General features: G+C 41.3%; 1 protein-coding gene, 1 long non-coding RNA gene and 1 pseudogene across 2 annotated transcripts in view; 1 reads left to right on the plus strand and 2 right to left on the minus strand.

Annotated features, from left to right (window-relative positions):
* LOC102540130 (zinc finger protein 587B-like) overlaps window positions 1-20,045 on the plus strand; it is a 36,047-nt gene extending 16,002 nt beyond the window's left edge. The window contains exons 2-5 of the mRNA XM_031676098.2: window positions 9,798-9,884; window positions 13,567-13,900; window positions 16,180-16,306; window positions 17,213-20,045. Coding sequence (XP_031531958.1) covers window positions 13,868-13,900; window positions 16,180-16,306; window positions 17,213-18,516 — 1,464 coding nt within the window. The 5' untranslated portion in view covers window positions 9,798-9,884; window positions 13,567-13,867 and the 3' untranslated portion in view covers window positions 18,517-20,045. The remainder of the gene's footprint in view (window positions 1-9,797; window positions 9,885-13,566; window positions 13,901-16,179; window positions 16,307-17,212) is intronic.
* Window positions 4,576-4,940, minus strand: LOC102537624 (large ribosomal subunit protein uL29-like; annotated as a pseudogene).
* On the minus strand, window positions 11,657-17,218 carry LOC140698020 (uncharacterized). Its single transcript, XR_012075376.1, has 2 exons — window positions 17,060-17,218; window positions 11,657-11,807 (listed from the first exon to the last, which is right to left on the minus strand). It is a non-coding gene; the product is annotated as an uncharacterized lncRNA (long non-coding RNA).
* Window positions 20,046-21,986: the final 1,941 nt, after the last annotated feature.

The raw sequence follows: 21,986 nt of genomic DNA on the forward strand, positions 1-21,986 counted from the left end.
AGATAAAAATAAATCCCACTTGATCATGGCATATGATTCTTTTCATGCATTGATGGAGTTGATTCTGTAGTATTTTTTTGAGGATTTTTACATCTATATTCATAAGTGATATTGGACTGTAATGTTTGTGTGTGTGGTATCTTCGGTTTTGGTATTGGGGTGACAATGGCCTCATAGAATAAGTTTGGAAGTTTTCCTCTGCAATTTTTTGAAATATTTTCAGAAGGATGGATGTTAAACTCTTCTGTAAATGTTTCATAAAATTACCCTGTGAAGCCATCTGTCGCTGTGCTTTTGTTTGTTGGGAGGTTTTTAACTACTGATTCAATTTCAGTACTGGAAATTGGTCTATTCATATTGTCTATTTCTTTCTGGTTCAGTCTTGGTAAATTGTACCTTTCTAAGAAGTTGTCCATTTCTTCTGCGTTGTTGTATTTCTTTGGAATATATTTGCTCATAGTAGCCTCTTACGATCCTTTGTATTTTTGTGGTGTTAGTAGTAACTTTTTTTCACTTCTGATTTTATTACTTTGATTGCTCTTCCTTTTTTTTCTTGATGAATCTGACTAAAAGTTTATCATTAAAAAAAGTCTTTTTAAAGAACCAGCTTTTAGTTTCATTTATCTTTTCTGTTTTTGGGGGTCTATTTCACTTATTTCTGCTCTAATCTTTATGATTTCTTCTAGTTACTTTGGGGTTTGTTTGTTCTTCTTTCACTAGCTGCTTTAGCCTTAAGGGTGGGTTGCTTACTTGAGATTTTTCTTGTTTCCTGAGGTGGGCTTGTATCACTATAAACCTCCTTCTGATAATTGCTTTTGCTGTGTCCCAGAGGTTTTAGATTGTTGTGTTTTCATTTTCATTCGTCTCAGAGTTATTTTTAATTTTCTCTTTGATTTCTTCAGTGATCCATTGATTGTTTAGTAGCATATAGTGTAGGTTCCACGTGATTGCAGTTTTTTCTTGTAGTTGATTTCTAACCTTATAGCATTGTGGTCAGAAAAGATGTTTGGTACAATTTCAGTATTCTTAAATTTTCTGAGGCTAGCTTTGTATGCCAACATGTGGTCGATTCTGGAGAATATTCAGTGTAAACTCGAGAAGAATGTGTATTCTGTTGCTTTTGGATGGAATGCTCTATAGACATCAGTTAAGTCCATATGATCTGGAATGTGTTATTTAGGGCCTGTATTTCCTTACTGATTTTCTGTCTGGATGATCTGTCCATTGATGTAAGTGGGGTGTTAAGTTCTCCACTGTTATTGTGTTATTGTCAATTTCTCAGTTTGTCTGTTAACAATTGCCTTACATATTGAGGTGCTCCTATGTTGGGTGTATATATATATTTACAATTGTTACATCCTCTTCTTGGATTTATCTCTTAAATGTTATGTAGTGCCTTGTCTCTTGTAACAGTCTTTATTTTGAAACCTATTTTTTTCTGACATAAATATTGCTACTGCAACTTTCTTTTGGTTTCCATTTGCATGAAATATCTTTTCCCATCCCCTTACTTTGAGCCTGCATGTGTCTCTAGCTCTCATGGGTCTCTTGTAGGCAGCATATATATGGGTCTTGTTTTTGTATCCATTCAGCCAGTCTGTGTCTTTTGGTTGGAGGGTTTAATCCATTTACACTTAAGGTAATTATCAATGGGTATGTTCTTGTTGTTATTTTGTTAATTGTTTTGGTTTGTTTTTATAAGTCTTTTTTTTTCCTGCCATCTTCATTTCTCTTGTGGTTTGATGACTAGAGAAGTTCCTTTAACATTTGTTGCAAAGCTGGTTTGGTGGTGTTGAACTCCTTTAGCTTTTATCTGTGAAGCTTTTGATTTCTGCATCAAATCTGACAGCCTTGCTGGATAGAGTATTCTTGGTTCTAACTTTTTCCTTTTCATAACTTTAAGTATATCTGCTATTCTGTTCTGGCCTGTAGAGTTTCTGCTGAGAAATCAGCTGATAACCTTGTGGGAGTTCCCTTCTATGTTATTTGTTGCTTTTATCTTGTTAATTTTAATATTTTCTCCTTATCCTTAATTCTTGTCAATTTCACTACTGTGTGCCTTGGTATATTCCCCTTTGGTTTGATCCTGTGTGGAACTCTGCAATTCCTGGACTTGGGTGACTGTTTCCTTTCCCAAATTAGGCAAATTTTCAGATATTATCTCCTCAAAAATTTTCTCAGATCCTTTCTTTCTCTCTTGTCTTTCTGGGATCCCTATAATGCAAATATTAGTGTGCTTCATGTTGTTCTGCAGTTCTCTTATTCTCATTTCTTTTCATTCTTTTTTCTGTTTTGCAGTAGTGATTTCCACTAAACTGTCTTCTAGCTCACTGATCCATTCTTCTGCCTCAGTTAGTCTATTTTTGGTTCCTTCCAGTGTGGTGTTCATTTCAACAATTTTATTTGACTCTTGGTGTTCTTTATATTTTCAAACTCTTTACTGAAAACTTCTCTCTTTGCAACTGTACTCCTCAAGTTTTCTGAACATCTTTGCCATCATTACTCTAAACTGTTTCTCAAATTGATTGCCTATGTCCTCATCACTTACTTCTTCTTCTGGAGTTTTATCTTATTCCTTGGCCGGGAAGTACTCTTCTGCCACCTCATATTGTCTATTTGTATTTTTAGATTAGTTACATTTCTTGGCCTTGGAGAAGTGGCCCTCTGTGGGAGATGTCCTGTGAATCCCAGCAGTATACTTATCTCCCGAGGGCCAGGGTCCAGCTGGTCCCAGAGCAGAGAGTCTGGCCTGTGTTTGTGGACTCCTTCCACAGGCTTTGAGATTGTTGTTTTCTCATTTCTGGTATCTGCCTCTGGTGGATGAGGCTGGACTCGAGGCTTATGCAGATTTCCTGGCAGCAGGAGTTGGTGTCTGCCCACTGCTGGGTGAAGCTTGGTCCTGGACCTCTGGTGTCTAGAGGCATTTGTAGCTCAGGAGGTCTACTGATGGGTGGGGCTGTGTTCCAACCCAGTATGTTGTTTGGACTGAGGCTTCCCAGCCCTTAAGCCTACAGGCTGTTGGGTGGGGCTAGGTCTTGGTGCTAAAGATCCAGTCAAGATGTTAGCCTCCAGGAAAGCTCATGTAGATGAACACTCCTGGAATGCTCACCACCAGCTTTTGTGTCCCCTGGATGGAGGAGCAGCCATCTCCTACCTCCCCAAGAGACCCTCCAAAACCAGCAGGCAGATCTAGCCCAGGTTCCTATGAAATCACTACCTCTGCCCTTGGACCTGGCACTTGTGAGATTCTGTGTACACTCCCCAAGAGAATGAAGTGTCTGTTTCCCCCAGTCCTGTGGGACCCCTGGAGTTAAGCCCCACTGGCCTTCAAAACCAGATGTCCTGAGATCTCTTCGGGACAGAACCCCAGCTGGAGAGCCTGACTTGGGGCTCAAAAGTCTCATTCTTGTGGTAGGGCCTCTGCAACTTACTCTTCTGCTTGTGGGTCATCCACCTGGGGGGTATGGGGCCTGATTATCTCTCAAGCATGCCTCATACCATCCTGCTAGGTTCCAGTCCTTTTTTCTGATGGCTTAGCAGTTGTGGTTTCATTGTAGTGGTGAGGAGAGGTGAGCTCATGGTCCTACTACTCCGCCATCTTGACTGGAAATCCTGGTAGTATCCCTTAATGTACTGCATCTTTACCCATGAATGGTATCAGATACTGAGTCAGTTTTGGAATATTGGAAGTCCATAAGGTTCTCCTAATAGTAGACATATAAGTGCCTACATGGTGTTTTAATTGTTTAAATTGTTATTATAGATAACAGTCTGAGTTTGATGACCTGGTAATAGATGTGAAAACTTGGTGAGAACTATGAAGTAACCCACCTAAGTGAGTCTTCCCTTCCCCACATTACAACTCTGCAAACGTGGCTGACTGCGCTTATCTGTCTAATATCGCCTGAGATTGAAGAGATTCAGTATTTTTAAATTTACTAATGAAAATTGAAGAGAAATATAGTAATATTAAGAGAATTCAATGAAACATTTGAACATGAGAGGTTATGAGATATGAAACACTATAGACTAAAAGAATAACATTATAGCAAATGAAGAAACTGAGCATGTTTAATTATTAATATAAAGAATTTTGTAAAATAATATTACATAGTTCTTTAAATGCCTAGAAAGATGAGGAGGAGGAAGGTAATTGGGAAAAAAACCAACCCATAAGAACCCATCAAAAGCTACAACTGGACTGACTGCCAAAATCATTTCATCTATAATCCTATTCATGTTAAGGCAAACTCCAAAAGCCATATCACTACATCCCTAAATACTTTATCACGTGTAACTATAAACAATAATTCCTCCATATTATCTAGTACCAAACAGTACTCAGAATCTCCTGGATGTTTAAAGAAACATGAAAGCATTTCTTATCTATTATTATATTTTACATTTCTTGCTTTATTCATTTTCTGTGGGTAACTCCTTTTATATATTGATTTTGTTTGTTTGAAAGATCATATTTCTTTTATCTTTTTCTCTTCTTTCTTTTCTTTTTTTTTTTTTTTTTTTTTTTTTTTTTTTTGCAATATCAGACAGTTTGTTTCATTGACGCCTGGATGCTCAGGCCTTGACCACGTACTTCCGCAGTGGGTACAGCCCCTCCTTCCACTGCTGCTTTGTCTTCAGGCTCTCTTCGTGCTTGTTGAGCCCTCAGCACCTGGCACACCTTTTCTTGGGTCGCAGATCCAGGAGCTTGTACTTCTTGCCCTTGTAGAATTTCCTGAGGTTCTCTTTCTGAGTCTGGTTAATGACGGCGAGAACAAGAGCAATGGATTTGTGAACAACTCGGATCTTGGAGAGCTTGGAAGCCATGCCACCTGTCACTTTAGCATTGCGCAGCTGGGAAATCTCCTTAGGTCCTCCATTTGTTTCAACATCTCCTTCTTCTTCTTGCCACAAAGGTCTCAAGCCTTAATATTGGCCATGGCTGTACAAGCTGTTTCATGTAGAATTTTCTGATACTCTGATTTGACTTACTTCCTTCTCATTATGTCTTTGTGTGTGTGTGTGGTTTGAGATCATTGTATTGAGTGGGGGAGAAGTGAGGGGCAGCTACAGCTCTCCCAGCCCCACCTTCTCCCCCCTCAAGTGGCTCCCCCTGCACTATGGGGGAACTGTCATGATGTCTTTTATCATGACCTGCTGTGCTTTATATTTCCTGCAGAAAAAGGTAGTTATTTTAGAAATGAGATCAGATTCAGAACTATTCATGTGTGTCCGTGTCTACTTTTGCATCACATTATAAAGCAACTAATATCCCACTTTTCTATTTTGTAAAATTGTGATCAGTCATTAATGTATTGACTACACCTGAGTCACTCTGTCATCTAAGGGATTTGGCAGCCATTAATGATTATTGCCTGTACTCTCGATATAGGTGATGGTCCAGTTCTTCACCCTCTTTTCCTTTATTAGGTGGAACACTTTTTTTTTTTTTTACAGATAAGAAAGTTACTGAAGGAGAAGTTCATATAGAAGATATGCAAAAATACCTTGCTTTTTATTTCTCATTTCTCATTGTGATGATTGTTCCTTTGCCATTCTTCAAGTTGAGGGGTTTTTTTGTTTTTGTTTGTTTGTTTTTGGTAGTAGTAAACACAAAGAATTTTTACAAATTTATGTTTTGATCCATTGTAAGTACAATTGACCTTTAAACACATGGGGATTGGGGCACCAATTCCCTGCACAAAAAATTCATATATAACTTTTGATTTCCCCCAAAACTTAATTATTAATAGGCCTATTGTTGACCACATATTTTATATACTGTGTTCTTACAGTAAAGTAAGCTAGAGAAAAGAAAATTCTACTGAGAAAATCATTAGAAAATACATTTATAGTACTGTAATTATGGATATCATAAGTTTGCATTTGCTCCATACTGTTTTATATGATAGAAAACATTGTAGATGTTATACATCTTACACTCAACATCAAAAATGAAGATAGTTTTGGCTATTTGGGTTCTTTTGTGTTTCCATACAAATTTTAAAATTATTAGTTCTGGTTCTGTGAAAAATGCCATTGGTAACGTGATAGGGATTGCTTGAATCTGTAGATTGCCTTGGGTAGTATGGTCATTTTAGCAATATTAATTCTACCACTCCATGAAAACAGTGTAACTTTCCATCTGTTTATGTTGTCTTCAGTTTCTTTTGTCAGTGTTTTTGTTTTGTTGTTGTTAATTTTATTTATTTATTTAGTATAGTCAGCTTATAATGTGTTAATATCTGGTGTACAGCATAGTGATTCAGTTATATATGTATTCCTTTTCATATTCTTTTTCATTATAGGCTATTACAAGGTATTGAATGTAGTTCCCTGTGTTACACAGTAGGACCTTGTTGTTTATCTATTTTATGTATAGTAGTTAGTATCTGCAAAAATAAACAAATGGGGCCTAAATAAACAAAAGCTTTTGCAAAGGAAAGGAAACCATTTTCAAAATGAAAAGACAACCTACTGAATGGGAGAAAATATTTGCAAATGATATGACTGGTAAGTGATTAGTATCCAACATATATAAACAGTGTAGACAACGCAACATCAAAAAAAACGAACAACCTGACTTAAAATGAGCAAACCTGAATAGACATTTTCCCAAAGACATACAGATAACAGGCACATGAAAAGATGCTCGTTGTGATTAATTATCAAAGGAATGCTAGTCAAAACCACAGTGAGATATCACTTCACAATCTGCCAGAATGGCTATCATCAAAAAGACCACAAGTAACAAATGTTGGCAAGGATAGGGAGAAAAGGAAACCCTCCTATACTGTTGGTGGGACCGTGAATTGGTGCAGCCACTGTGGAAGACAGTATGGAGGTTCCTCAAAAAAACCTAAAAAATAGAACTACCATATAATCCAGCAATTCTACTCCTGGGCATATTATCCAAAAAAAATAAAAACACTAATTCAAAGAGATATATGCACCCCAATGTTCATAGCAGCATTACTTACCATAGCCAAGATATGGAAGCAGCTTAAGTGTCCATCAACAGATGGATGGTAAAGAAGGTGTGGGAGATACCTATATATGTGTATGTATAAAAGTAATGTAATACTACTAAGCCATAAAAGAATGAAATTTTGCCTTTTGCAACAACATGGATGGATTTGGAGGATATTAAGCTTAGTGAAATAATTCAGACAGAATTGTGAATCTATGTTGTACACCTGAAACTTATGTACTATTGTAAGTCAACTATGCCTTAGTTTAAAAAGAGATAATATGTAAGAGAAAATCATATTTATTTACAGATATAACAACTTATTCATTGATAATGAAGAAGCAGCAATACAATTGCTTTATGATAGCTTAGTGTAAATGATGTGATTGTCTCACAGTAGCCTAGGCTATACACTAATGAATGGTTATAAAATTTTTATGGGATACAGTATTACTGTCATAATGCAGTATTGGAGACACTGTTACTTTTTAAAAACCGCCTAGCTGTGATGATAGATTAATCACAGTTTCTGCAGTTGAGAGAGGCTGTATGATAATATACTCTTAGAAAGCAAAGTTATAGAATTGTACGAAAACTAACACATTATTAATTTTACATTAAGTATCATTCACCTTATGACTATGTTAGGATAGGGTAGCCACTTCAATACAAGTCTTGCACACAGTATTCTATGCAATGAATACTTAGGTGATGACACAAAAAAGTCTCATACAGTTCTTGCCATACAGTTATTAGACTTTTCACACAAACACACACATACACAATAGGTAAGTTTCTTAACTGTATAGCGTGATGGCTTTACTGTTCATTAAGTGGAGGTGGATCATCCTAAAAGTCTTCACCTTTGTGGTCTTCATGTGGAGTAGGCTGAGAAAGAGGAGGAAGACAAGGGGTTGGTCTTGTTCTCAGGGGTAGCATAGGTGATAGAGGTGGAGGAAGTTGGTGGAGGAGATAGAAGAGGCAGGCACGTTCCATGCAACTAAATAAATATATAGTTTCTGAGTTTTTTGCTTTTCATTTTTCTAAAAATGTTTCTGTGTGGTACCAACCCTTCTTCCACCATTTGCTTTAGTTTCAATGCCACATTGTAGAGGGATCATGTCATAGAAGAAGACAGAAGCAGTCTTGAATAATCAGAACCCCCTGCCAGATTGTCTGCTGTCAGTTTGTTTTCTGGCACCAGTGCTTCTACATCTCCTTTCTCATCATCTGGCACTGGTTCAGAAGCACTCGTCTCCACCAGGTCATCTGTTAATTCTTGCTAATTTTGCTAGCTCTTGAAATTCTCCAAAATCCATACCTTGAAACCTTTCACCTCTCACCTTTTTGGCCAGTCTCTTCCGTGATTTCCTTGATTGTTTGTCCTAAGTCCTGTGAAGTCATGCCCAACATCTAGACGCAGCTTTCTCCAGCAGAAATTTATTGTTTCAGGTTTGATGGTATTCACAGCTTTTTTGTATAACGGTGGCATTTTCAGTGCTGTAATTCTTCCCAACCTCCATGATGTTCTCTCTGTTGGGGTTCACTTCCATAGCATTGACCATCCTTTCCTCAGATGAAGTAAGCCTCATAGGTCTGTACTGAACCCCCTTATCTAGGTACTGAATCAGAGGCATATGTTTGGGGGTGAGTAGACCACTTTTAGGCCTTTGGTGTTGAACTCACAGGGTTCTGGGTGGCCAGGGGCATTGACTGACTTAAAATAACTATAAAAGGCAGTCCCTTACTAGCAAGATACTTACTGATTTCATGGACAAAGTGTCAATGGAAGCCATCCAGAAACAGGGTTCTTGTCCAACCCAAAGACTGGTAGCTGGTGTTTATTTTTCCCTTCTAGTCCCATGGGTTAGCAAGTTTATAGATGAGGTCAGTCCTCATCATAACCCTGCCTGCATTTGTACAAAACAGTAGAGTTAACCTATTCTTGCCTTAAATCCTGGTGCTCACTCTTATTTTTTACTAATAAATGTCCTTTATGGTACTGCATATGATATTCTGATACTTTTTTAAAAACTAAGGTTATGACCCGAAGATTTGGCAGTGGAGAAAATTACTGATCACGTCCACAACCACCTTGAATGTTAAGAGGGTGCAACATAATTTATTCAGTCTCCTATTGATAGATAGTAGGTTGATTGATCTTTATTATGATAAAAGTTACACAGAGCTTTTTTATTACAAAAGACTTGCTCTTATTATTAAATTAAAACATCTGTTTTGTGAGCAAAGGCATTTTCTGGTGTAATGATAATTGCCCAGTATTCTTTCTTTGTCACTAGATTCCTTTGATTCAAATAAAATGACCCTCTAATATGCTTTCTAAATTGATGGCCTACTTTCTACTAACTTAAATTTGGGTATTATCTTCACTCAGACTGAGTTGAGATCCTGGGGAATTCCTCACTCTTTATAGCTCATGTTGGGGCATGTGTCCTGTGTGGGTCAGTTGGTCCTTTAAAGGGATCATCTACCAATGGCAGGTTTTGGATTGTATGATGCTGGGTATAAACTTGTCTTCTAATTACACAGTTTGGGCATGGGGCTTTCCCCCAGCATGACTTGTCTCCTGTGTGAGAGTTTGATCCCCAGAGTTCACTGGCCTCTGCTAGATCCTGAAATCCCCTGTATATTTTGACATTCCTATGAGTGATGAGCAGAAACAAAAGTATGGTAGGGAAATGTACACATATTTTCCTGGGATATTCTAGACTGATTGAGAGGAAATACACTCAGCAAAGATGGTATTGATGTAATGTGTTTGTAATGTGGGCTGGGCTAATCATACCATTGTCTTTGTTCTTTACAGATACAAGCAGTAAGTCCAATACCTTCTCAGCAATAAACTTTTGGACTATCCTGTGAAGCCACAGCCACATGCGCCATCCTGATCCTGGTGAGTGTGTGGCTTTTTTTACTTACTCGCTTCTCTTTTGTCCTTTTGGATAGTCCTGGTTGTGAACCCAAGCTATTGGCTAATGAAAACCTTTTTTCAGTTGTGTCTTCATGTTTCTCAACATTTTATCCCTTTTTGCTGATTAGCAGCAACAATTCTGTCTCTAAGGTTTGCTTTGCCTGTGGGCTCTAAGTTCCCTCCAAGACATTCAATCATGTATTTAATAAAGTTTTCTTCTTATGTTTATAGTCTTAAAAACTATGTCAGTTAATCTGCTGGGAAATTTGCATTCAGCATTAAATAACAATTGTAATAACTCACAGTAGTTGTAAGTACAAAAGAAACAATTGTGTAAATATTCAAAGATGTTGCTCTAAAATTGTATAGTGTTATTTTAGAGAATTTCATTAAAATGTAACATCACTTTTTCAGGTTTTGGGAGGTTTCACAGTAGAAATTCAATGCTAATTTGTATTTTAAGCTAACACCCCAAATATTGTAATCATAGCAGATAAGGACTGTTTCAAGTGAAGGGAAAGTGACCTGGAGCTATCCTGAGTTGGGAAGATGCTTGTGGACTTTGGTGAATATAAATATAAATTTATAAATTGTCTAAATAGCAGCTTTACTCAGTATATTTAAGTAATATGGATGCTATGAATGATAAATCCTGACAAAATCAATTATGCTTATGTTGAGGAAGGAAAGACTTTTCCCCTCTACACTCTTAGGTTCTCTAGCTGGAGTCCTAGGAATTAGACTTTCAGGAGACAAATTAACAAGAGAAAAACAATTTATTGAGCCATGCATTGCACATTTATGTGGGAGAACTCAGTGATGAGTAACACCAAAGAGATGGTTAGAACTTGGGCTTAGTGGCATCATAACAAAAGAACAATAAATTTGTAAACAGGTGTCAAGACAAAAGGATTTGAGATTTCCCAGGGCAGCAAATTGTAGGAAGGTAAAATATGAAGAAACTAATGGATTGAGGTTGGCTTGTGCAGGTTGACCTCAGCTCCAGCTTTGTCTTCTTTGTGGCCATAAAACTGCTCTAGGAGAGATTGATAGCACTCCTCGTTTCTCAAAAGTTTCTGCTTTTCATCAGATAAGGGACATTCAGGGAAGGCTTCCTTCTGCATGTACTGATTTTCATTTGCCTCCAGCTCAAGATGTCTGTGCCAATGTGGCATATTTTGGTCCCTTGCCCTTGTTTCTGAGGAATTCAGCAGAAACACCATTTCTCATAGTACAAGCTGTTTCTTTAATCATCTAATCAGTTGAGAATCTGAATGTTTTCTCTATGGGATTTATGTGATGTATTCAGTCTTCACAGGCTTTACATAAGCACTCAGTGGCTTACCTAGATGGCCCTTTGACTAGGGGTCCACTCCCTGAAATACAAAACCTGTTCATTGCTTTTCCAAGAAAATTATGAGCTTTAAAATGTTTTCTAAATCAAGATCCCAAAAGTTATCCTTGGTGCAGCTATTGTGTTTTTTCAAGAATTCACACATTTTGGAAATGTTCTTTGTGCATATGCATGCACTTTTTTGGAGGGCTTGCCTTTCCCAGGTGCCTCAGTTTACATGGTATTTTCAGTGAGAGGCTTTGAGCACCTTTCATACCAGATGATTTATATACACACAGATTAGCAATTAACTGTCACAAAATCATCCTCACCAAGAATGGGTATGACCTTTGGCTCAAGAATAAATACCTCATAATATCCTTAAAGAGTTTGTTTTATCTATTTAAACTTACTAAATAGATAAAATATATACTCACTGCTTTAATTGAAATGCACTCAGTAAGTCAGAACCACCTCAATCCAGGAATGAGTACATTCACAGTGCTCTGGTCTCTGTCTTCTCTAGTCTGAGTTTTGCGTGAGTATCCCTTTACACCGTCTTCTACTGGGTTCTACATCAACAAAAATAGGAAAAGACTCAGCTTCAAAAGCCATATCAGCCAGTGAGCAAACTGGTGTCAGTGAATGTGTTCATGACTGCAAGTCAGCTGATAGAACATTTGGGGGAATTTGGTTGGAGCTTTCTATTTTAACCAATATCTGTTAAGAGTCCAAAATGTAGCCAAAAACTGGTAAATAATCCCCAAATTTCCCAAAGTGTAAAGAAAGCTGTGCATTGAGAATGAAGTACAATCAGTGTGTCAATTTCTGATGTGCAGCACAATGTCCCAGTCATGCATATATGTACATACACTCATTTCATATTCATTGTCTTTAAAGGTTATTGCAGGATACTGAATTTATTTCCTTGTGCTATACAGAAGAAACTTGTTTTTTTTTATCTGTTTTTATAAATAGTGGCTAACATTTGCAAATCTCAAACTCCCAAATTTATCCCTTGCCGCCCCCTTTCTGCCAGTAACCACAAGATTGTTTACTATGTCTCTGCAAGTCTATTTCTGTTTTGTAGATGAGTTCATAGTGTCCTTGTTTTCTTTTAGACTCCACATATGAGTAATATATAGCATTTTTCTTTCTCTTTGTGGCTTCCTTCACTTAGAATGATGATCTCTGGGTCCATCCATGTTGCTGCAAATGGCATTATTTTGTGCTTTTTATGGCTGAATAGTATTCCATTAGAGAATTAGGTTTTAAAAACTTAAGTGTGTCATAGGTTCTGGCTGTGAAGCTGTAATAGTCTGACTCATACTTCCTCTGTAAATGACTAACACTGAAAAAAATATGGGAAGCAAGTTCTTTCAGATGTTGGGAAGAACTTTTCTGTGACCCCTTTTTTTTTTAAATAGTGAAAATTTTTATACTTAGAATTAGCCAGCTGGGCTGTTTAGATGATTCCAGTTTTGTTAGCAACATCCAAAGCATGTCAGGAGCCCGTCGTACATATGCCTTCTCTCCATGAGGCCTGATCAGCTTTTGACCTTAGCCACGTCAATGTCATAGAGCTTCTTCACAGCCTGTTTGATCTGGTACTTGTTGGCCTTGACATCCACAATGAACGCAAGTGTCTTGTTGTCTTCTGTCTTCTTCATGGCTGACTTGGTGGTCAGGGGGAACTTGATGATGGCATAGTGGTCAAGCTTGTTTCTCCTAGGGGCTCTCTTCCAAGGGTATTTCAGCTGCCTTCTGAGCTGCAGCAAGGTGGGTGACGTCCAGATTTTTTTTTTTTTTCTATGTGGCTGTGGACAACTTTCAGCACTGCTTTCTTGGCCTCCAAAGCCTTTGCTTTGGTAAGGGTGGGGGCTTCCTTCGCTTTTGGTGCCTTCTTTGTGAAAAGGTTTTCTGTGACCCTTGAGAGAATGAAAGCCTAATCGGTGAGGTCCATTCTTCGCAGCTTCCCACAGAGGTCTCTTTTACCCTGACCCTGTGAAGTACACTCACAAACACGTTACACCACAAAGCTGAATGATGTGCACAAGAGAAGCAATAAAATAAGCTTTATTCATTTTCAGCTGCAAGTGGACACACTGTGTGATGGATTCTATGGAATGTTATGTCCGTTTGGATGCACCTGAAATAGAACTCGTAGCCTCTGGAAGTATGCTGAACTTCATGGAGTCTTTGTAGTATCTCTAAACACTTCATTGATCAGGTGCAGGCACCTCCGGGAATCTGGGCACAGTCCCTTTAAAGAACGAGTCCCCTTCCTTGCCTTTGGGACCCTCACGGTGGCGGGCTTCACCTTTGTTTCAGGAGGATCTGGTGTGGGGCGCGGGTCCGGCACTCAGCTGTGAGAACCGCATTTCCCAGAAGCCCTTGTGCCGGCGTGGAGCCAATGAAGTTCCGGGACCAGGGCATTTCCGTGCGTGCCATCGCGTTGGGGCGGGACTTCCGGCGACCTCCCAGTGGCGGTCCGGTCTCTTTCCTGCTCAGAGGTTCCCGGGCCCTGGGTCAGGTCCGAGGTGAGTGGACTGAGGAGACGCAAACAAGAGGAGTTATTCCTGCTGCACAGAAGCGGGTCTGAATCACAGGACGGCTCTGCCCACAGACTTCAATGGCGGCGGCCGCGCTGAGGGACCCACTTCAGGTAAACGCGCATCCTCCAGGCCCGCACCGACCTCTCCCGCCGGACACTAGAGCCCCGAGGGCGGGGCGCCTGCTCGCGTGCCTGCGGCCCGGTCCCCGGAGTCCAGGCTGGGAAGGAGGTCGTGGGTACAGCGCTGTTTCTGGCAGTGTGGTGGAGGTCAGATTGAGTATTCTAGAAACTTGTTTCTGTAGGGAACACAGAATTGAGATAGAGTGCCATTTGTATTGGCCAGCTGAGGGGTAGTTCCTTCATCAGACTGGAGAGGGTTGTGGGCAGTGAGGCCCAAGGAGACTGAGTCCTTGTGCAGATCACACAACTGATAAGGGTCAGCACTGGGGCCTGAATCCTAGAGTTTAGACAGCGTGAGTTTTTGCTCCAGGGGTGGGCAGTGGTACAGTGGAGACCAGAGTCTGTTGAGCTCCATCATGGTTGCCTGCCTCCACGTTCCCATAACAGTTGAAACACTCTTGTAATCTAGATAAGTAAGAGGAGGGTGTCCTAAGGCCTCAGTGGTCATGACCCTATCCATATGGTGTCTGGGACCTTGGAGAAACAGAGCTGGGCTGGAGGTGTTCCCAGCTCTTACAGTCAATAAAGTGAAGTTGTCATGGGCACGGGTACCAGTATGTGCCGAATGCTTGAAGGTAAAGCTAAGTTGGGCGCATTCAGGGAAATGTTGGTTTCCTTCTGATGGGAACTGAGCAGGGAGGCAATATGCAGGTCTGGTATGTCTCCCTGAGAAGTTGGGCGTCAATTGTGGAGGTGGTAAGAGCAAGGGGAGGTTTGGATCATAAGGTGGATTTCCAGTGACAATGCCAGGAGTTTTGGCCATGTGAAGAGTCTGACATGTTTCAGAAAACATGGAATGGAGGCATCAAGTGGTTAGCAGGTTACAAAGATCTAGAGACAGACTTCAGCGTCAGACACACATAGTTGTTGGCTACTGTGGATTTGGTGGATCTCTGTGTTTAGGAAGGGAATTCTGGTCACAAACCAGGAAGAGGGTTGGTGCCAATTCTGGGTCTTTTACCTGGGCACCTTGCTGGAGAAGGTAGCCTCTCAAACGCAGGTAAGGTTTTAAGAGAGATGGCCAGAGAGTAGGGGGAGGAGAGGATAATCTAGCAGGTGGCCAAGGCTTCCAGGGGATAGAGGGGAGATGAGAGAAATGCAGAGGCACATGAGTACTTGAGGCAGGATGACCCTGAGGTTTATTCACCCTTCTTGACTCACCAGCATTTTGTGCTGACCTTTTGTGGAGCCTGGGGTGTTTCAAGCAGGCTGGTAGATGAGCCCAGGCAAATATGTTCATCTGTGAGTTACTTGGGCAGAGTTTCATTTCCCTAAAGTTTTATATTAAAGTACTAATTGCCAGTACCTCAGAATGTGACTGTCCTTGGAGATACGGTTTCTGAGGAGATAACTGAGTTAAAATGAGGTTATTAAAGTGGACCTTCATCCAACAGGAGGAAATGTGGACCCAGATACAGTGGGAAGACCAAATCAAGTCACAGGGACACAAGAGCCATATATTAGCCAAGGGTTGAGACTGCACATAAAACTACCTACCAGCATCCTTGATTGTGGTATTTTAGTGTCCAAAAATGTCAGAAGGTTAAGTTTTTGTTGTTTAAGCTACCCAGTATGAGCTACTCTATTATGGTAGCTCTTGAAAATGAATAGACATGAGAAGCTAGGCTTTGAATTCGTGAGGGGACATCAGGTACAACCATAGGTGGGAAGAGGGCCAGGGCGGTCTTGAGACCCAAGCAAAGAGTTGAGGCAGGCAAGGAGGACTGGATGTACGGCTGCTCCAAAGTGTGGCCCACCAGAGGTCTGCAGTAGGAGAGGTTCTGTATAACTTCACCACACACTCTTGGTGCTGTATGATGAGTGAGGTGGGGACACAGGACTTGTGTGGCTGTGGGGATGCACTTACGGGGGGGTGGGGCAGAGATGCACGAGAGTTGCAAAGGAGGATGTGCACGTGGAGAGGAAGCATGATGCTCCTAACTCCACAGCGTTGGTCTTGGAAACTAAGATTGAGGGTTGAGTGCAGGTTTGGTTATGTCTTTTGGTCCACCTGCCTTTTATTGCCGAAGGCCGGATGGTGATTAATGGGGCTATGAGGAGGGAGTGACATCAATGGCACTAGGGCCTGGTATCTTGTCTGAGGTGGGGAGCTTGGGAGGAGGGTAAGCATGGGATAGATATGTGGGTGATGGGTTGTAGGTCTTTCAGAGAGGGGCTATGTGTGGTTTCTTCTCTCCCCCTCATGGCAGGGCAGTGTGACCTTTGAAGATGTGGTTGTGTACTTCTCCTGGGAGGAATGGGGTCTCCTTGATGAGACTCAGAGATGCCTGTACCATGATGTGATGCTGGAGAACTTTGCACTTGTGACCTCACTGGGTAAGACCCTCACACCCGCTGCAGTGCCTTGGGCTAGACTCGGCTCTCCTCACATTTGGATTTGAGGCACCACTCCCTTTCCCAGTGCCCTGGCTAGGTGCCAGTCCATAGGGCTGTTCTCAGACCTGCAGCCCCAGTGAGCCTGCTGGGTCACACCTTACGTGCCCCCTCCCTGGTGCCTCTGCCCGTGCCCGCAGTTACCGTTCCTGACCTTTTCGCTATGTGTGGGGGACTTTGGCCTCTTCTTATAAGAGGCCTCTCTGAGGACGCTTTATCCTGTTGTCTGTCGTGTACAGAATTGCTGTGGGCCAGTGCTAGTCCCTCACCTGTCCTGTCACTGCCTTAGGACTCAGGTTCCAGGCAGTTGTTCACCTGGAGTTTAGAAAGAGTCCTGGGATGCAGTCACAGGCTGGGCATGGCTCCAGCCAAGGCCTGACCTTGGTGCATGGCAGCTGAGGGAGGTGTGACATCAGGACTGTGTTGGGATCATACTGGGAACCTGTCCTGTTTCCACCAATGTGTTGCTGCTGATGCCATCGCCCATGATCACACCGCATTTCTACCTTTCCTTCCCCGCTCTTGACACTTCCCTAACTTCTCATTTCTACCTTCTGTGTCAGCTTTTCTCTACTGTTCCCCAACTTTAGATCCCACATAATGAGTTGCAAGATGTGCACATATCCTTAAAGAAGGCCACTGGTAGAGACTTGAGTTTGACACCCTCTTTCTTGCTGTGGTGCACCCCACCCTTACCTTGTAGAGTCCCAGTGCTGCAGAGCAGCCCTCCATAAGCCTTGTCTTGAAAACAGTCCAGTGGCCTCATTCTTTGCGGTGTCTGACACACTTGTGTTGTTGCTGCCCCTCCCACATGAGTCATGCATTTCACCAGCGTTTCTGTGCTTTCAGGTTGTTGGTATGGAATGGAGGACGAGGAAGCATTTTCTGTGCAGAAGGTTTCTGTGGAACAAATTTCACCAGGCAAGAGTCTACATCCAGACCCATCCATTCAGAAGACTCAGCCCTGTGAGAAATGTGTGGCCAGGAGAGGTATCTGGTGCCTGGCTGAGTACCAAGAATCACATCCTGGGCAGGAGTCACACACCTGTGAGGCATGTGGACAGCAGTTCTGGGCCAGTCCAAACCTTCACCAGCACCAGAAGCACAATGCAGAGAGGCCATTCAAAAGGGACGTGGACAGGGCCTCCTTTGTGACGAGCTGCAAATTCCGTGTTTCAGGGAAGCCCTTCACCTGTGAGGAAGTTGGGAAAGACTTCCTGGCGGTATTGAATCTTCTCCAACATCAGGCCACCCTCAAAGGGGCACCACCACACAGCAGCTTCAAGCACGAGGAATCCTTTCACAGTGGAAAAAGTCATTTCAAGGACGGTGAATATAGGGATCTCTGCAGTTATGAATACACACTTTTTCAGCATCAGCAAATTCACACTAGAGAGAGTTATTACAACTGTGATGACTGTGAGAAACCCTTTAACCAAAGCTCCATTCTAATTAATTGCCAGAGAGCTGACCTAGAAGCAAAGTCTTATGAGTGCAATGAATGTGGGAAATCCTTTAACCAAAGCTATAAACTCATTCAACACCACAGAATTCACACTGGAGCAAGGCCTTACAAGTGCGTTGAATGTGGAAAAGCCTTCACCTACAAACTGAGACTTGTGCAGCACCTTCAAGTCCACAACAAAGTGAGGCCTTATGAGTGTGGTGAATGTGGGAAAGCCTTTAGCTACAGCTCCACTCTCATTAAACACCAGAGGGTTCACACTGGAGCCAGGCCTTATAAGTGTGGTGAGTGTGGGAATTCCTTTAGCCAGAGCTCCAACCTCATTCAGCACCAGAAGATTCACAGTGGGGCAAGGCCTTACAAATGCAGTGAATGTGGAAAATCCTTCAGCTATAAATGCAAACTTGTGCAGCATCTGCGAATTCACACTGGAGAAAGGCCTTATGAGTGCAGTGAATGCGGGAAATCCTTTAGCCACAGCTCCACTCTCAATCAACACCAGAGAATTCACACAGGAGCCAGACCTTATAAATGTGATGAGTGTGAGAAATCCTTCAGCCAGAAGTCCAACCTAATTCAGCACCGCAGAGTTCACACAGGAGAAAAGCCTTATGAGTGTGGGGAGTGTGGGAAATCCTTCAGTCAAAGCTCCCACATCATTCAACACAGAAAACTTCACACCAGATGACCTCATGACTGCACCTACAGGGAACAGGAGTTCCTTTGTGAGGGAACTATCTGGAGTTGAACCTGTACACCTGCACATCCCCTGTGGGAGGCTTTCAGGAGCCTGTCTGCATATTCTACTGCTGGTTCCCTTGTCTGAATTGCGTCCTTTTCAGCTTGGCAGAAGCCTCACCTCTACCACTTGGCAGGTTCTAGGTTCCAACAGTGTGTCAGGCACCCAGTGCAGTCAGGGAGAGCAGGTGTGTCTGTTCTCTGTCCTGCTTCTCTCCAGGACAATATGATTAATTTTCAGGGGCCCCTGTTTCCCTCCCCTCTGGCTGATGAGATCTGGGTAATAGCAGCGGCAGGTTTACCTTCTTCCGGTTCTGGTCTAGCTTGCATTGCGGGCCGAGGTCCCCTGGGAGGACTGGGGGGCTTTGTAGTCCTAACTTACGGCCTGGCCTGGGATGCCGCAGACCCAGCAGTCACCTGGAGGAGGCTGGAGTTGTCATGACAACCTCTATAGTGCTTCTGTGCGAAGTTAAATCGGTTCCCTTTTCCCAAGGATGTCACATAATGCTGAGCACTGTTGTAGGGAAGCTGTTCCCCTGGACCTTCATGGCTAGAGTTCTGGTGGCACTGGTTTATAAAACTACCTGAGGTTGAAATCTTCACACAGAAACACTGGAGGGCACTGTGCCTCCACAGATGGTCCAGCCACTGTGGGATGAGCATGTACACACCATACCTGTGTCCCTTCTGCAGAGGGGCCACTGTCAGAGCAAAGAAAAATAAAAACCTTATTTTTGTAGCCTCTGGACACTCCTGCATAGACAAGAATAGAAGGGAGGTCCCGCCGCCCAGGGATATAGCTTATGTGGCCCAGCATGGTTCCCCCGACCCCTGATGCAGGGCTGCCCTTCCCAAGGCAGGAGGAGGAAGAGTGGAGTCAATTTAGGTTTTCTAAACCTCTGGTTATGAGGGGGTGAAAAGAGGATTTAAGATTTCTATTTGAGGTATAATTGATCTAAATTGTTTATGACTAGTTTTAACAAAAGTGTATACCTATGAAACCACTGACCATATCTATAACTCAGTTTTAGGTTCTTTGTTCCAGAAAACTGGCACTAAACATGAAGGCTTCCCTCCCCAGGGAGGGACACAGAGCAGCATTAATATGAGGACCCTTTAAAGCAAGTTGCTTCTTGCCCTCACAGCCACTATTGATTTATGGATTAATTTTATAGAATTTTCTATGATTTAAATCATGAAATGTTTACTTTTAAAAAATTGTGCTTTTCTCCATACTGCATAATCATACTTTGTGATTCATAAATGTTGCTTATTATGTAAATACTTCAGTCTTTTATAGCTGAGTAACTCGCCCGTATGGTACCATGGTTTTGTCTATCCGTTTATCTGTTAATGGACCTTCTGCTTGTTTCCAGTTTGGGGCTACAAATAAAGCCTTATGAATGCACAAGTGGAAAGGAGTGTGATGGAGCCTTATGAACCCCCTTCTCAGTCCACTATCATCTTGACCCACTTGTATTAGTTGATAATCTTATGTTATATCACTCAGCACTTTAATACACTCCTTTTTCCCCTTCAGAAGATACTGTAAGAGATGAGATGGGCGACTGAATATTGGCCATCATCATCCAAAAGAATATAAATAACAAATGTTGGCAAAGTATGTAGAGAAAAGGGTAGGTACACTGTTGGTGGGAATGTAGTAAATTGGTGCAGCCACTCCAGAGCATATATTCAAAAAACCTAAAAATACTAATTCAAAAGGGTACACCCACTATTAATAGCATTATAAGTGCACAGCAACAGATGAATGGATAAAGATGATACCCATACTTACATATACAATGGGCTGTATGACTCAACCATAAAAAGTATTTTGCCGTTTGCAGCCCCTTCAATTTTTCACTTAAATTGCATCAAAAACCTAGAAATAAACTTAACCAAGGAGGTTTTTATACTCAGAAAACATGGAGTGGAAGAATCAACATTAATCAAGATAGCCTGCCCAAAGCAATCTACATATCCAAAGAATACACTACTCACAGAACTAGAGCAAACGGTTCCAACATTTATATGGAACTGTATACCGAAGCATCTTTTTTGTAGGTCTTTTTTCCCTTCTTCCTATTCTCTTTTCTTAGTTTAGAACTCTTAGCTTTTCTTTAAATGTAGGAGGCTTTTGATTTCTCCATCAAATCTGAACAAGAGTATTATTCTTTGCTGTAAGTTTCCCTTTCAACCCCTTTAATTTATATGAAGGCTAGCATAAGGTGGTTGGAGAAACTCCTTAATGTAGGGATTTCAGCTAGAGGTGTCTCAGTGTTGCTTAGCTGGGATGTTATTTCTTTCATGCAGCAGTACTGTAGGATTATTCAGAGTGATACACATTTTGTGTCACTTGACGTTCAGACTATTATTGCAGATGTTTAAACCGCTGAAAAGTAAATGTAGTGCAAAGGTAGTCATTCAAGGATAGAATCTATCAGGATTTACAGCACTGTGTTCAGTTCAAGTTCAAAGGAGTGAAAAAACCTCTCCTTTGAGCTGAACACAGTGCTTTTTTTTTAATCTTTAGTATTAAGGAAGCAATACTAAAATCCAAACATCTTACTGTAATTGCAATCATGAATTGTGAAACTTGAATGAAGTCTCAGATACAGCACAATTATTGTAAATTTTTGTAAAATAATTATGCCCCTGAGAAGTATTTAAACTGACTTGCAAGACTGAGGTAATTTTCAGGGCAAATTAAACTTTCGTACTGTATAATCTACGTAACTACGGAAAACTTTCTTTGGTATATACATACGGCCATTTCATTCTTACATTAACAGTATTTTAAACAAAACGTTTTCAAGAAAGTTCAAATGATTAATAAAAACTTCAACCTCACATCCCCAATTCAAAATCAGTTTAAAATAAAGCTGTGAAATTGAAATTACAATGAATGTGATGGGATTGGAAGTAAAGCTTGGGAAACTAGGGAGAGTTTCAACAAACTAAAAGCACTTTTGGCAGGAAACACTGTATATTGATGACAAAGTTTAATCCATCCAGCGGACTGCCTTTGAATAGTACTTAAGGAGGCGACTGTGAAAGTATTATGTTTATAATACATGTTTGCTCTGAGACGTCCTGGAAACTTGGTAGCAAATTGATTTAAGCAGGCAGGCTCAACTAGGGGAAAACACACGGGAGCTGCATATGTCAGCGAGGAGTCACTAAAGGGTATATACACTGAGGTGAAAGAAGTAACCCCATTAACCTGGCTGAACAAACTTCCCTATCAGCCTTCAAAATTTGTTTCGTAGTACAAACTTGAAAGGAATAAGGGAAAAAAAGCCAGCATGAAACTGGCCGTGGCCGAAATGAACATCAGTAGAGCACTATTTTTTGTTTTTTTGCTTTAAACACAGCTACTACTTAAATCCCTGCTGCTACTGCGTATGCCACACATTC

The sequence above is a fragment of the Vicugna pacos genome, chromosome 9 (assembly GCF_048564905.1).
Source record: "Vicugna pacos chromosome 9, VicPac4, whole genome shotgun sequence".
Taxonomy (NCBI): Eukaryota; Metazoa; Chordata; class Mammalia; order Artiodactyla; family Camelidae; genus Vicugna; species Vicugna pacos.